Raw genomic sequence first — 17,312 nt, forward strand, 5'->3', positions numbered from 1 at the left:
GTACAATCTGCTTGTGTGTATACTATCGTAGTTGTAAGTATTGTGCTGGTGGTGGTGGTTATAGTGAGTTCTGTTCAGTTACTATAATATTTAGAGTAGAAATATTTTCTCTATCCATCTCTATAATTATTTCGTAGTAATATTAGTGGTCACCTCTACGTTATTATAGAATACTAGCAGTATCGCCCGGCGTTGCTCGGGTTTGTAAGGGAAATAACTATATAAGCATTTTTAGAGAGTTATAGCCAAAAAATAGCAAAAAAAATGCATTAAAAATGGAAAAAAAATGATGGTAAATTTTTTTTAAATCGTTGACTCATCGTAGACATTTTTAGAGAGTTACTTCCCTTATATAATAGCGAAAAAATGCAATTAAAATGGAAAAAAATTATGGTAAATTATTTTTAAAATCGTAGACTCATCATAGACGCGCGCTAATACCCAGAAGGGCTCGATATGAATCACAACTATAAGATACCCGGTTTTGGTTAAACTGCACCGCAAAATGTGGGAGTAGTTAGGAATCTAAATCGTAGGAGACAGACACACAACTTGACATTTATATATAAAGATATACATGAGCGTTTGTGTGTGTGTGTTCATGTTTGTATATATGTGGTGGAGGGTGCTGAATAGTTCCTGGCTTTGAGGGTATCATGAAATGCTAGTTTGGCAGCTGAACCTCGCCCATGTTCTTTTTACAGGGCTTAGAAAAACTGAGAGACTGCTGCAATAAGTGTGTGAACCTGAGAGAGGAATATGTTGAATAAAACCATAATTAACTGGTTCTCCTGTATTTTCTTTTACCCGAAAGCCAGGAACTTTTCAGCATCACCTCATATTGTGTGTGTATGTGTGTTTTTTTTTCTTATTAATAACCAGCAGAAGGTACAGAGTGACTCGAGAGCTGAGGGAGAGTTTCATGCATTCACACTTATCTACAATTCTCTCTCTTGTATATATATATATATATATATATATATATTAAGAACCAACTTACTTAGAAATGGATGTGTGCGTTCCGTCATATAATAAATTAATAAATAAAATAAAACATATGCATATATAGATACATATATGTACGTACCTACATCTACATGTATATATACATGCATATATGGGTTGGTGTCCTGTACCCAAATATGCATGTATATATACATGTAGATGTAGGTACGTACATATATGTATGTATATATGCATATGTTTTATTTATTAATTTGTTATTATATATATATATATATATCACCGTGACCGCTCAGGCTATCAGATGTTGCTATACATCGCTGGTCACAATGCACTTCGCATTGTTTTAGCCTTCAAATGATGCCACCCCGCTGGCTAAGCGAGCAGGCCAAAATATATATATATATTATATATATATGTGTGTGTGTGTATGTATGTATGTATGTGTGTGTGTGCGTGCATGCACACAGTGTACATATATATCTAAAGAGAAAGAGCGAGAGAGTTGTAGATGTGTCTCAATAGTGACTTTATTTGAGGTTGTATGTTGAAATTAAATCTACTACATCTCCATAGGTAAGCCATGCTTGCTATTAAATCACATACAAAGCTGTTTAACTGTGACCTGGTCACTGACAGTTTCATTTTGGAGTGTAACCTAACCATTCTGTGGCTTGATAAATGACTCTTCCACAAATTTCATTACCATATATATATATATATATTATATATATATGTGTGTGTGTGTGTGAGTTGTTTTCTTGAGCAAGACACTTTATTTCATGTCACTCCAGTTCACTCATCTGTAGAAATGAGTTGCAATGTCACTGGTACCAAGCTGTATCGGCCTTTACCTTTCCCTTGGATAACATCGGTGGCATGGAGAGAGGAGGCTGGTATGTATGGCCGACTGCCTGGACAACCTTACCTGGACTTGTGCCTTGGAGGGTAACTTCTTAGGTGCAATCCCATGGTCATTCATGATTGAAGTGGGGTCATTTTTACCCTATATATATATATATATATATATATATATATATATGCATAGTTCTGTGTTAAAAAAGTTTGTTTCCTGACCACTTTCTTTTCCAGTTCTGTCCCAAAGCCATATGAGTGGATTTGGTTATTGGAAACTGAAAGAAGCCTACCATACATATACACACACACCAAAGCATTGTATGTATAAATGAATCTACTGCTAAAATGTTATGGTGATGGAGAGATAAATTACTAAAGTTACTGTACCAACACAGTAGAATGTCACCACTATATTCACTACAACTGCTACTATAACTTATAGTGTCATAAACTACTACTATGATAATATAGTTACCCTGGTGATACAAGATGAAGCCTTGTTAGCAGTGCTACACATTAAACAAGCATCTTCTATTCTTCTGTTTTTCAACTGCCCTATATATTTAGACAGAGAGGTGAAGTTCCACACATTACTGAGTCTGAATGTGTGCATACACTGTATGAAGTGGAACTTGAAGGTATTCTCCAGCAGTCCAATATATGTTCTACTCAGGATGCTACTGTGTTGTACATCTACTTTCTGCACTGTCTTTTGAGAGATATTTGTTAATGAGTGGACAGGTAGCTGCTACTTTACAATTACACTTGTGCAAGTGTGAGGCAGGTTGTAACTGACTGCTATGCTGTGGTTTAAGATCTGTGTCATTATATAACTTAAACAACGGTAACTAATCTTGACTGTGTTCTTGTTAAAACTCTTACTATATTTATGTAAGGTGGAGAAGAGCTTACTCACTGGATAGAAAGCACTTTACTGTGTTTATGGATACATTTAGACTAAATAGTGGGTTGAACCATATTACTTTTTTAGTATCAACTCTTTGTGTATATTTCACTCTATCACTAAAGCCACCCCTACAAAATGCTCTATTATAAAGGTGGCAAGCAGCCCTACCAAAATTGGTTTCCTTTGTAGGACAAGTTAGAAGCACATTTACTTATATTGTCTACAGCATATTTTGAGTCATGGTTGGAACTCTTGTTGATATAGATGGTTTCCTTATGGGGCTTGAAGTAAGGGCAGAACTTGTCCATGTGCACAAATCAAATTAAAAGTTATGTCCAAGAAAGTAAATATTTTAAGGTTGGCATTAACAGTGACCTTGAAACCAAATTGTCATTTCCCCATTTTGTCAACATTGCCCCAACTTACCGCACTTTTCCTCTGCATTGCCCTTCTCCTTCTCCATATTTTCTCTCCATTGCCTTCTTTCTCCCTTTTTTTCCTTACATTTCTCTACACCTCCCCATTTTCTCTATATACCACCCCTTCCTCCTCTCCTTCCCCCTTCCTCCTCTCCTTCCCCCTTCCTCCTCCTTCCCCCTTCCTCCTCCTTCCCCCTTCCTCCTTTCCTTTCCCCTTCCTCCTCCTCTCCTTTCCCCTTCCTTCTCCTCTCCTTTCCCCTTCCTCCTCCTCTCCTTCCCCCTTCCTCCTCTCCTTCCCCCTTCCTCCTCCTTTCCACCCCTATATTCCCTACATGTTTGTATGATTTCTGTATTAAAACTATGTCCTCCACTCACCCATACACTACACACCTCACCATCAATCCACAGGTGCGAGATGCTTTGACCCCGTCCAGCTACAAAGTATTTAACAAAGCCCTGGTCAATTACAAAGGGAAAGAAGATCTGGACAGCCTTAAAGTTGTCCTTGCTGATCTCTTCACAGCCAATACTGACCACTACATATTGCTCAGAAGTAAGTAGGTTTTTCTTATATCTGTTCACTTACACATATGCATATCTAAACACATACACACTCAGGCACACACATACACACGTATGGAAGCATTCCGTCGGTTACGACGACGAGGGTTCCGGTTAATCCAAATCAACGGAACAGCCTGCTCGTGAAATTAACGTGTAAGTGGCTGAGCACTCCAATGACACATGTACCCTTAACGTAGTTCTTGGGGATATTCAGCGTGACACAGAGAGTGACAAGGCCGGCCCTTTGAAATACAGGTACAACAGAAACAGGAAGTAAGAGTGAGAGAAAGTTGTGGTGAAAGAGTACAGCAGGGATCACCACCATCCCCTGCCGGAGCCTCGTGGAGCTTTAGGTGTTTTCGCTCAATAAACACTCACAACGCCAGGTCTGGGAATCGAAACCGCGATCCTATGACCGCGAGTCCGCTGCCCTAACCACTGGGCCATTGCGCCTCCACATACACACGTATACACATGCATATACATATGTATACATATACATGCACACATAGATATAAGCATGCAACACATATTAAGACATACTTATAAAATCACTAATGGGGATTCTGAAAAATTCTTGGCTTTGAGTGAAAGAAAATACAGGAGGTTCAGCTAATTATGATTTTATTCAAGATATTTCCCTCTAAGATGTACACACTTATCAACATCAATGGAAATTGTAGCTGTGATACCAGTGCCGGTGGCACGTAAGAGAACCATCCGAACGTGGCCGTTGCCAGCGCCGCCCTGACTGGCCTCCGTGCCGGTGGCACGTAAAAAGCACCATCCGATCGTGGCCGTTTGCCAGCCTCGTCTGGCCCCCGTGCCAGTGGCATGTAAAAAGCACCATCCGATCGTGGCCGTTTGCCAGCCTCGTCTGACACCTGTGCAGGTGGCATGTAAAAAGCATCATCCGATCGTGGCCGTTTGCCAGCCTCGTCTGACACCTGTGCAGGTGGCACATAAAAAACACCATCCGATCGTGGTCGTTTGCCAGCCTCGTCTGGCACCCGTGCAGGTGGCACGTAAAAAGCACCCACAACACTCATGGAGTGGTTGGCGTTAGGAAGGGCATCCAGCTGTAGAAACACTGCCAGATCAGACTGGGCCTGGTGCAGCCTACTGGCTTCCCAGACCCCAGTTGAACCTTCCAACCAATGCTAGCATGGAAAACGGACGTTAAACGATGATGATGATGATTGCAGCAGTCCTTCAGTTTTTCTAAACCCTGTAAAAGAACTTGAAATGTTGGGCCTCCAATCAAGCCTTTCGTGATACCCTTAAAGACAGGAACTTTCCAGCACCCTTTTCAGTACCCACTCATATATTCACATGCATTCGTAAGCACATATTTTTATACATTCATTCACATACACGAGGGTTTCTGAAAGTTCATAGGCTGACCAAGTGAGGGTAAATTTTTCAACATAGTCCCCCTTGCAGTCCACACATGTCTTCCATCAGTGTTGCAGTGCTTGGATCCCATTTGTGACGAAGCTTTCATCCTGTTGGTCCAAAAAGTCAACAGCAGATATGACATCATCATCATCATCACTGCATGATGAGTTCCCAGCTCAGGGTTTTTTTCATGTTAGAGAACAGATAGGCGCAGGAGTGGCTGTGTGGTAAGTAGCTTGTTTACCAACCACATGGTTCCGGGTTCAATCCCACTGCATGGCACCCTGGGCAAGTGTCTTCTACTATAGCCTCGGGCCGACCAAAGCCTTGTGAGTGGATTTGGTAGACGGAAACTGAAAGAAGCCCGTCGTATATATGTATATATATATATATATATATATATATATGTGTGTGTGTGTATGTTTGTGTGTCTGTGTTTGTCCCCCTAGCATTGCTTGACAACCAATGCTAGTGTGTTTATGTCCCCGTTACTTAGCGGTTCGTCAAAAGAGACCGATAGAATAAGTACTGGGCTTACAAAAGAATAAGACCCAGGGTCGAGTTGCTCGATTAAAGGCGGTGCTCCAGCATGGCCGCAGTCAAATGACTGAAACAAGTAAGAGAGTAAAGATGATAAGTCAGATGGAGTCAAATCAGGAGAATAAGGTGGCTGATCAACCAGTTCAAAGCTTCAGTCACACACTGCAGCTGTTGAAAGCAAGGATTTGCGAACTGGAACATTATCCTCATGAAACAGAATCCCTTTCATTCGTTTTCCTGAGCATAGGCGGAGGAGTGGCTGTGTGGTAAGTAGCTTGCTTACCAGCCACATGGTTCCAGGTTCAGTCCCACTGTGTGGCACCTTGGGCAAGTGTCTCCTACTATAGCCTCGGGCTGACCAAAGCCTTGTGAGTGAATTTGGTAGACGGAAACTGAAAGAAGCCTGTCGTATATATGTATATATATGTGTGTGTATGTTTGTGTATGTATTTGTCCCCCCATCATCGCTTGACAACCAATGCTGGTGTGTTTACGTCCCAGTAAATTAGTGGTTCGACATAAGAGACCGATAGAATAAGTACTAGGCTTACAAAGAATAAGTCCTGGGGTCGATTTGCTCGACTAAAGGTGGTGCTCACACATGGCCACAGTCAAATGACTGAAACGAGTAAAAGAGTTTGGTCTTGATAGCCTTTCATAACTGCCTCAGCAAGTTGGCATAGTATTCTCCATTGATGGTATGACCCTTTTGAAGTTAGTCAATAAATACAATAAATGCGTTTTGCATCCCAAAAAACTGAGGCCATTACCTGCTCTGCAGATGAAATGACCTTGGCCTTCTTTGGAGCAAGTGAGCAGGGTTATTGCCACTGCATGGATTGTCTTTTTGTCTCTGGCTCAAAGTGTTGAAACCAACACCCATCCTGGGTTAGGAAACCAACTGGATCTGCCTCAAGCAATATTAGAATTTCCCACGATGTGATCAGTCTGGTGTGCTTTTAATCAGGTGTCAGATGTGGGACCCCAGAAACGTTTACCTTTTGTGCAGAACATTCTGAACTCTCTCACAGGATACACCAATAGTGTTGGCTGTTTTGATTTATAGTCAGTTGCTTGTTATCGATCACCATGTAGTGAACATGATCAATGTTTTCCTTGGTGGTGGCAGTTGCAGATGTCCAGGCCTTGGGTCATCTTGAAGGCTCTCTGTTCTCCTCCTAATATAGCAACCAAGGCAGGGAATTGGTAGAAACGTTAGCACGCCGGGCGAAATGCTTAGAGGTGTTTCGTCTGCCGCTATGTTCCGAGTTCAGATTCTGCCAAGGTTGACTTTGCCTTTCATCCTTTCGGGGTCGATAAATTAAGTACCAGTTATGCACTGGGGTCGATGTAATCGACTTAATCCCTTTGTCTGTTCTTGTTTGTCCCCTCTATGTTTAGCCCCTTGTGGGCAATATAGAAATAATGTAGCAACCATTTCAGCATGAATGTCCTTGGAGGTGAAACCCCTTTTTTCTGTTGGTACATGAAAACACCACAATGCCAAATTTTGTTCATTTCCAAGAGAAGTTGCTGCAATTGGTTACTTTTGAAGTCGTCTTTGAGCAGTTTACCTCAAAAGAAACAATGCAGTTATTAATGAGAAGAGTTGAGATTAATGCATGCAAGATTTCACAGCTCTAGCATCACTCCTTCATAGTCAGCCTATGAACATTCTGTTCCACCCTCCCAGACACCACCCTAAAATTAAGTGCTTTACACAAGGGCACATCATACCACACATTCTGGGAATCGAACTCACAACCTAGTGATCATGAACCTAACATCCTAACCACAAACTCACTAGCCTTTACAAGATGCATATGTATGTGTGTGTGTGGGGGGGGGGTCAAAAGCTCACTTGGCCATCATATGATTTCAGGTTCAGTCCCACTACACAGCACTTTGGGCAAATGTCTTCTACTATGGTACCTAACTAATCCCTTATTAGGTGAATTTGGGGAAGATGGGTACTGTGTTGAAGCCTATCATATATATATCATCATCATCATCGTTTAACGTCTGTTTTCCGCGCTAGCATGGGTTGGACGGTTCGACCGGAATCTGGGAAGCCAGGAGGCTGCACCAGGCTCCAGTCTGATCTGGCAGTGTTTCTACAGCTGGATGCCCTTCCTAACGCCAACCACCCCGTAAGTGTAGTGGGTGCTTTTTACGTGCCACTGGCACAGGTGCCATGCAAGGCTGGCAACGGCCACGATCAGATTGGTGCTTTTTACATGCCACCGGCACGGAAGCCAGTCAAGGTGGCACTGGCATCGGCCACGTTCGGATGGTATATATATATATATATATATATATATATATATATATATATATATATACACACACACACACGTATTAATGTATATATATTTTATCTTTTACATTTCAATGAAGCCATGCTGGAGCATCAGCTTGAAGAGATTTTAGCTGAACAAGTTGATCCCAGGGTCCCAGGGCTTATTTTTTGTTGAAACCTGGTGCTTATTCTATCAGTACCAAACTACTAAGCTACAGGGACATAAACACACCAACACTGGTTCTCAAGCAGTGGTGGGGAACAAATACAGACACAAAGGCAAACACACATAGATATACATACATATATATATATATACATATACGGACATATATATATATATATATATATATATATATCAACGGACGCTAAACGATGATGATGATATACCCTTTACTCTTACTCTTTTACTTGTTTCAGTCATTTGACTGCGGCCATGCTGGAGCACCACCTTTAATCGAGCAACTCGACCCCGGGACTTATTCTTTTGTAAGCCCAGTACTTATTCTATCGGTCTCTTCTGCCGAACCGCTAAGTGACGGGGACATAAACACACCAGCATCGGTTGTCAAGCAATGTTAGCAGGACAAACACAGACACACAAACACACACGTATATATATATATATATATATACACACATATACGACAGGCTTCTTTCAGTTTCCGTCTACCAAATCCACTCACAAGGCTTTGGTCGGCCCGAGGCTATAGTAGAAGACACTTGCCCAAGGTGCCACACAGTGGGACTGAACCCGGAACCATGTGGTTGGTAAACAAGCTACTTACCACACAGCCACTCCTGCGCCTATATATATATATTCATATATATATCTGTGTGTGTGTGTGTGTGTGTGTCTTTCTGTGTGTATTTGTTTCTCACCACTGCTTGACAACCCGTGTATATGTTGCTGTAACTTAGCAGTTTGGCAAAAGGACACTTGTCCAAGGTGTCATGCAGTGGGACTGAACCTGAAACCACATGGTTTGCAAAATGAGCTTCTTCACCTACATGCCTGCACCTGTATATCTCTGTGTAATCCTTTTTTGTTCTTTTGCAGAGTTCTACAAATTTATCCGTCCCAATCATAAAAGACAGTTTGACCAATTTTGTGTCGACCTCACTGGAGAAAGTTGCAACTTCCAGCCAGAGCATACCATTGAAAAACGCTTGGTCTGTGATGCCAACCGTAAGTAGATTTGTCACAGAATTTTGATGTTTTTGCCATTTGGCCTTTTTTTCTTTTTCTTTTATCCTGTAGGTCCAGGCATGACTGTTTGGTTAAGAAGGTTACTTCCCAAAAACATAGTTTTGGGTTCAGTCCCACCTCATGGCACCTTGGACAAGTGTCTTCTAGCCCCAGTTGCTGGGTTTCAATACTCACAAGACACTGTCCATGAATGTCTTTCCTTATAACATTTTCCAATTTAACAAATGGCTTCCTTGAAGTTTACATAAATTATTCATTTGAGTTTTTAGAAATATATTTACAAACTAAAAAAGAATAAAAGGATAGATTGAAAAGCCAGACAAAAGCCTTATAAGAGAATTTGGTAAATGGAAACTGGCCAGCATGTGTGTGTGCTTAAGGTTGTCTCCCCTTGACATTGTGTAATGTTGGAAATGAATGAATCAGGTTGAGTAAAAAGTAAGCAACGTTTTGAAACATGAAGAATTTGTTCCGGATTTTTGCAGAATTATGAATTTTTTTGCATTTATCTGATAATACAGACATAGACTTGCCCAAATGTATCAATAAATTATAATCTGTTATAATCTGCTTAATCAGCTACCTTTCATTTTCACTCGGAATTTGTCAACAATCTACTCAGTGATTTCCAAGCACCCACTACACTCACGGAGTGGTTGGCGTTAGGAAGGGCATCCAGCTGTAGACTGGAGCCTGGTGCAGCCTCCTGGCTTCCCAGACCCCGGTCGAACCGTCCAACCTGTGCTAGCGCGGAAAACGGACGTTAAACGATGATGATGATGTATCGAAGTGAAAAGGGAAAGCTAATGAGCTGTACATGCATGGTGTTCTTGTGTGGGTGTGGGTACATGCATGCTTGTTGTCTGTGTGCATGTTTGATTTGTTTGTGTGTATGTGCACGCATGCTTGTTCTTGCGTATGGGTGTGTGGGGGTCACGATTGATCTTCTCTTCTCTCACCAGAAACCCCCTCCCCATCTATCTTTATTGATTTACTTATATTTGCAACACCAGTAATGCTTAAATTTATGTTTTTACGATGTGCCAGTGGCACATAAAAAGCACCATCCAATCGTGGCCATTTGCCAGACTCATCTGGCACCTGTGCTGGTGGCACGTAAAAAGCACCCACTACACTCATGGAGTGGTTGGCGTTAGGAAGGGCATCCAGCTGTAGAAACACTGCCAGATCAGACTGGGCCTGATGCAGCCTTCTGGCTTCCCAGACCCCAGTTGAACCGTCCAACCCATGCTAGCATGGAAAGCGGACGCTAAACGATGATGATAATGCTTATAATTGTAACACTGCTAACACCTACTCCTACCCCCAATAGGGGTAACAATCTTAACAAGCTTGAATGTTTGAATGAGGATGGGTCGAAAGTGAGAACAGGTGTAGCATGTCTATCAAATGAAGATGAAAACCTTCTTTTTAGGCACTGAATAACATCTTCCCTCTCTATGCATCCTCCCACATTCCTTTCCCAGTTTTTAGAGTTGGCACTGTCAATGTAGGCACACTGAAAGGTAGGTCTAGTGAGATTGTAGAGATGCTTGAATGGAGACATGTTGATGTATGCTGCATACAAGAGGTAAGGTGGAGAGGAGCTTCAGCCAGGGTCCTCACAGGCAAAGCATATAGGTATAAAATCTTCTGGGAAGGTAACAGTGATGGAGTAGGGGGTATAGGCATACTCCTTGTGGAGAAATGGGTGGATGAGGTCATAGACGTAGTCAGGGTATGCAATAGAGTACTTAAGCTCAGGCTAGTCCTGCATAATAGTATAGCTACAATTATCTCTGCCTGCGTCCCACAAGTGGGCCTACCAAATGATCAGAAGGACCACTTTTATGATACCATTCTACAGGCTACCTCAAAGACGAGTGGCAATGACCTCATCTTTGCAGCTGGAGATTTTAATGGACATGTTGTACAGCAATCCGGTATCTTCCATGGTATTGACGGGGGCCAAGGAATTGGTTCCAGAAACAAAAAGGGAACTAGGCTACTGGAGTTTTGTGATGCATGCAGCCTATTAATCTGCAACACTAACTTCAGGAAGCCAAACAGTCACCTGATAACCACCTGATGTGGTTGTTGTTGTTGCTGATGTGGTTGTTGTTGTTGTTGCTGAGGTGATGGTGGTAGCTCTGTGTACCGATGCTGATGTGGAACCTGAAGGTTCTGATGGCACATCAATCTGTGGCCTGTGGTTAACAGTCAATATTTGATTTCCGTTAACAGCGGGAAGAGCAGCAGTAGCAGATGAAGAGAGCGAACTGACCCCAATCGGGACATTACATACCCCAGAGGAGCTGAATTGTTCTGTGGGATAAATGGAAGATGAGAAACATGAGTGAAAAGAAAGTAGAGAAAAATTAGTGGATGTTGGTAGATACTACATCAGCTCTGTTAGACCAGTCCCCTAAGAGAGAGGTCCCAATTTTCAGGAAGCCAGACAGTCACCTGATAACCTATCAGTCAGGTGTCTCTGCTTGCCAGATTGATTTCATGGGTGCTTTTTACGTGCCACTGACGCAGGGGCCAGGGGAGGCTGGAAAACGGCCACGATCGGTTGTTGCAGTTACGTGCCACCAATGCGGACGCCAGTCAGGCGGCACTGGCATCTGCCACGTTCGGATGGTGCTTCTTACGTGTCACCGGCACAGGTATCTTAACTACAATTTCCATTTGATTTTTATTGCTTCAGCAATTCTGACTAAAAAATGTTTTTGAAAGTCATGGGTACAGTGTTGTTTTAGTTTTTATTTTGTAAGCATGTCCATGAGTGGTTAGATGTATGGATTTCAAAAAGGTGCCCAAGATTGTTGTTGGAAAGATGATGCATAATCTTGTGGGTATCTACCAAACCAGTTGCCAGATGGGGCTTTAATATGTCCATGCCCAGGGACGTAAGACATTCAGAGTATGGTCAGTGCCTGACAGCAGTTATTCAGCTGGTTGCACATTTCTGAACAGTTTTCAGGAGATCAATATGCTGAGCAAGATAGATGTTATTGATATTTGATGTTTGGAAAAGTTCTTAGAGGATTCTTTAAATAATAGTTGTTTGTTATTCCATGCAGCACCCCCAGACAAGAAATTAAAGACATTTGGTCAAGAACACTGTATCACCAACAGCACCGTAAGTACATTTATTTTATATTTTACAGTAGTTATGTGTGTATACTCTCTTTTACTCTTTGACTTGTTTCAGTCATTTGACTGCGGCCATGCTGGAGCACCGCCTTTTAGTCGAGTAAATCGACCCCAGGACTTATTCTTTGTAAGCCTAGTACTTATTCTATCAGTCTCTTTTGCTGAACCGCTAAGTTACGGGGACGGAAACACACCACCGTTGGGGGTGGGACAAATACAGACACACATAAATATATATATACATATATACGACGGGCTTCTTCCAGTTTCCCTCTACCAAATCTACTCGCAAGGCTATAGTAGAAGACACTTGCCCAAGGTGCCACGCAGTGGGAATGAACCCGGAACCATGTGGTTGGTTAGCAAGCTACTTACCACACAGCCACTCCTGCGCCTATGTATATGTTCTGTTGTATTAATCAGTATAATAGTCTGACCTTACTACACATGTGTGATCCCCTACCTGATTTTATTTCCTCATAACTTTCTGAAAAATGGGTATTTTTTTGTTAAACAAAACTTTCTACAAATACCCGAAAAAATGAATATTTCAGATTAACTGCTTAAGGGAGGTAACTTCTTAATTCTCTCCCTTGAAACAAAAATTTTAATTGAATATAGTTTTTAGTTATTATTGTATAGAGAACTTGATATTATGAGGAGAGTGTGCGTGTTACGGTGTGGAACAATAGCGGTTCATGCTAAGGGTTGGCTGGTCCTTTAGGGACACTTTTTGTAAATCAGTGATGAGTGTAAGCTCCGATCTCCATAGTTTTAGAAGTCACATAATCTCTTACTCTCTCTCTTTTACTTGTTTCAGTCATTTGACTGCGGCCATGCTGGAGCACCGCCTTTAGTCGAGCAAATCGACCCTGGGACTTATTCTTTGTAAGCCCAGTACTTATTCTATCGGTCTCTTTTGCCGAACCGCTAAGTGACGGGGACGTAAACACACCAGCATCGGTTGTCAAGCAATGCTAGGGGGACAAACACAGACACACTAACACATACACACACACTTATATATATATATATACATATATACGACAGGCTTCTTTCAGTTTCCGTCTACCAAATCCACTCACAAGGCATTGGTCGGCCCAGGGCTATAGCAGAAGACACTTACTCAAGATGCCACGCAGTGGGACTGAACCCGGAACCATGTGGTTGGTTAGCAAGCTACTTACCACACAGCCACTCCTGCGCCTTGGTGCTAATTTTATTCCAAATCACTCCATTCATCGTCATCATTATCATCATCCTTGAATGTTCGTTTTCCATGCTGGCATGGGTTGGACGGTCTAGGTTCCAGTCTGATTTGTCTTGGTTTCTATGTAGGAAATACTCATGCTGGTGGCATGTTAGAAGCAACCAGCACATACACTGTAAAGTGGATGCCATTAAGAAGGGCATCCAGCTGTAGAAACCAAGCCGGATCAAAGTGGAACCTGGTGCAGCTCTCTAGCTTGCCAGCATGGAAAACAGGGATTAAATGATGATGATGGTATTACAAAATACGATCATCATCGGCGAGCTGGCAGAAACGTTAGCACGCCAGATGAAATGCTTAGCGGTATTTCGTCTGCCGTTACGTTCTGAGTTCAAATTCCGCCGAGGTCAACTTTGCCTTTCATCCTTTCGGGGTCAATTAAATAAGTACCAGTTACGCACTGGGGTCGATGTGATTGACTTAATCCGTTTGTTTGTCCTTGTTTGTCCTCTCTGTGTTTAGCCCCTTGTGGGTAGTAAAGAAATAGGTATTTCGTCTGCCATTACGTTTTGAGTTCAAATTCTGCTGAGGTCCACTTTGCCTTTCATCCTTTCGGGGTCGATTAAATAAGTACCAGTTACGCACTGGTTTCAATGTGATGGACTTAATCTGTTTGTCTGTCCTCTCTCTGTTTAGCCCCTTGTGGGTAGTAAAGAAATAGGTATTACAAAATACCTTCCCTCAACACCTCACCTTAAGGCATTACCCTCTCTCTTCTTCTTCCTCTTCTCTTTCTCTCTCTCTCAGTCCTGGTCAGGAACCAGGAGCTCCGTAACCTGAAAATTGGGACCTCTCTCTTAGGGGACTGGTCTAACAGAGCTGATGTAGTATCTACCAACATCCACTAATTTTTCTCTACTTTCTTTTCACTCATGTTTCTCATCTTCCATTTATCTCACAGAACAGTTCAGCTCCTCCTGGGGTATGTAATGTCCCGATTGGGGTCAGTTCACTCTCTTCATCTACTACTGCTACTCTTCCTGCTGTTAACGGAAATCAAATGTTGACTGTTAACCACAGGCCACAGATTGATGTGCCATCAGAACCTTCAGGTTCAACATCAGCATCAGTACACAGAGCAACCACCATCACCTCAGCAACAACAACAACCACATCAGCAACAACAACAACAGCAACCACATCAGCAACAACAACAGCAACAATAGCAAATGGAAAGGAACCCGAGACTGTATCTAAGCAGCACCTTGTTGAGGACCTAAAAGAAAGGTGTAAGATGAACATTAAGTCTGGTCAAAACCTGACCCTGTCTTCAGGTAGATATAGACATATCTTTTATTTATGTATCTGTGTGTGTATGTGTATATATATATATATATATAAGGAAATAATTACACTTTTTCTATATCAGTGTCTATCGATACTGGAAAAAGGTTTAAGTATTTGTGAAGGGAATCTACTTCTCATCAACAACTGTGATTGTCACACGCCGATGATGGGTCAACAACCAGAAACTCAAGTCCATGTGTATCATAAGTTGAAGACGGGAAGGATGGCTTCCCTTTGCAAATACTGATAGGGCACAGAAAGTGTATCTATAGCCAGCTGGAGGAGGTGTCCTCCTGGGGCTGCAAACTACAGTAGCATCCACCCTTTGGGGTTAGCCATATTTACATGGCAAATATACGTCACAATAATTATATTCTCTTAGTTATAATAATAAACGTGTCTTTGTGTTAGAAAAATGATCAAAACTTTGTAACAGTTACCTCTGTTACCTACAATAATACAATTAACAATGGCCCAGTGGTTAGGGCAGCGGACTCGCGGGCATAGGATCACGGTTTCGTTTCCCAGACTGGGCGTTGTGATTGTTTATTGAGCGAAAACACCTAAAGCTCCACGAGGCTCCGGCAGGGGATGGTGGTGATCCCTGCTGTACTCTTTCACCACAACTTTCTCTCACTCTTACTTCCTGTTTCTGTTGTACCTGTATTTCAAGGGGCCGGCCTTGTCACTCTCTGTGTCACGCTGAATATCCCCGAGAACTACGTAAAGGGTGCACGTGTTTGTGGAGTGCTCAGCCACTTACACGTTAATTTCACGAGCAGGCTGTTCCGTTGATTCGGATCAACCGGAAGCCTCATCGTCGTAACCGACGGAGTGCTTCCACAATTAACAAAAGTCAAAGACAATCACTGTAAGTTGTTGGACTTCACCTCATGCAGCAGTGCTTTTCCCATGGTCAGCTCTATATTGGTTCTTCCAGAGCTGGAAATGGCAACAATCTCTTTGTATTAACACCAAATGGTAAAACCATGAATATCGCTTATCCTGCTGCTTTACACTGATCTCCAAATGTCACAGTGATATAGAATTCTCCAAATGTAATACTCTGTGATATAAAACTGAGATGGTAGGAGGATACCAATAAATGCTAAGGTGGTGAGCTGGCAGAATCGTTAAGCACACCGGGCGAAATGCTTAGCGGTATTTCGTCTGTCGCTCATGCTTTGAGTTCAAATTTCGCCGAGGTCGACTTTGCTTTTCATCTTTTCAGGGTCGATAGATTAAGTACCAGTTGTGTACTGGAGTTGATCTAATCGACTAACCCCCTCCCCAAAAATTTCGGGCCTTGTGCCTAGAGTGGAAAACATTTATTGCTCTCTTTAGTTTGGGGCTGAAGGCCCAATCAGCCCTCCACAGGAGCTAGCTTAAAAGTCCACTTGATGCAAAAAAATCCTAAAGGCTACAACAGTCATTAAAATAGAAATGAAATTAATAAAATTTAATCTTTTCTGTGTGGCTCAATACTAAATGATGAAGGGCCCGGTGGTGAGAAGACCCTACCCTTCACCATGTGGGCCCAGTTCTCTGTTTCCCCTTTAACTCTTGACCACACTTCACCTTTATCTCCATCTTCCTCTTCTTCTCAATTTCTCTCATTTCAGAAAAATGCTGCAAGTGCAACAAGATGGCTTTCATTCCTTTCCGTTCCCTCTGTGGCCATATCTGTTGTCTGCCATGCTGGAAGGAAGTATCCCAGGTACCCGTTTCTTTTTAACCTTTATCACCATCATCATCATCATTGTCGCCATCATCATTTTAACATCTACTTTTCCATGATCATTTGGGTTCAATGGAGTTTATTGAAGCAGGTTTTCTACAGCTGGATGCCCTTCTTGTCCTTCTTGTTTCCAACCTTCACATAATATTTCTCCATGTCTCTGCATGTTTTCATGGAAGATTGGCAACAAAGGGCACTGCTTTTGCATGTTAGTTACACTTGTTTATGACTTTGCCTTTCATCCTTTCGGGGGGGGGGTCGATAAATTAAGTACCAGTTACGCACTGGGGTCGATGTAATCAATTTAACCCTTTAGCATTTAAACCGGCCATGTCCGGCCAAACTGGCCAGATCTGGTCTCTCACACCAGCCCTACAATATCGTTTTAAAAATTAACAGCTACCTCATCAAAATCTCACTGCTACAAGATAATGCCTGATTAGTTCATGGCAATGTGGATAAAAAAGGATTAATTTTGGCAGAATAATGCGAACACTAAAGGGTTAATCCATTTGTCTGTCCTTGTTTGTTCCCTCTATGTTTAGCCCCTTATGGGCAATAAAGAATTATATATCCTGCAATGTCAAGACAAGAGAAGAGACAGACACACACACACACATATATAAACCGTGCCAAAACAGGCAGCGATGCCTGATGCAGTTTTCTGGCTTGCCAACTCCTGTCAAACTGTCCAACCCAT

The 17,312-nt window shown here is 42.1% G+C and overlaps 1 protein-coding gene across 2 annotated transcripts in view; it reads left to right on the top strand.

The window, feature by feature from the left end:
• LOC115223567 (regulator of telomere elongation helicase 1-like) overlaps positions 1 to 17,312 on the top strand; it is a 150,017-nt gene that overhangs the window by 127,955 nt on the left and 4,750 nt on the right. Inside the window, exons 31-36 of one of the 2 annotated variants that reach the window (XM_036512398.1) lie at positions 3,556 to 3,700; positions 9,009 to 9,137; positions 12,245 to 12,303; positions 14,489 to 14,644; positions 14,681 to 14,861; positions 16,497 to 16,591. In XM_036512398.1, the coding sequence (XP_036368291.1) occupies positions 3,556 to 3,700; positions 9,009 to 9,137; positions 12,245 to 12,303; positions 14,489 to 14,644; positions 14,681 to 14,861; positions 16,497 to 16,591 (765 nt within the window). Of the gene's footprint in view, positions 1 to 3,555; positions 3,701 to 9,008; positions 9,138 to 12,244; positions 12,304 to 14,488; positions 14,862 to 16,496; positions 16,592 to 17,312 lie in introns of both variants that reach the window. The other variant, XM_029794203.2, reaches the window with a different exon arrangement.

Source organism: Octopus sinensis, linkage group LG23, assembly GCF_006345805.1.
Source record: "Octopus sinensis linkage group LG23, ASM634580v1, whole genome shotgun sequence".
Lineage (NCBI taxonomy): Eukaryota > Metazoa > Mollusca > Cephalopoda > Octopoda > Octopodidae > Octopus > Octopus sinensis.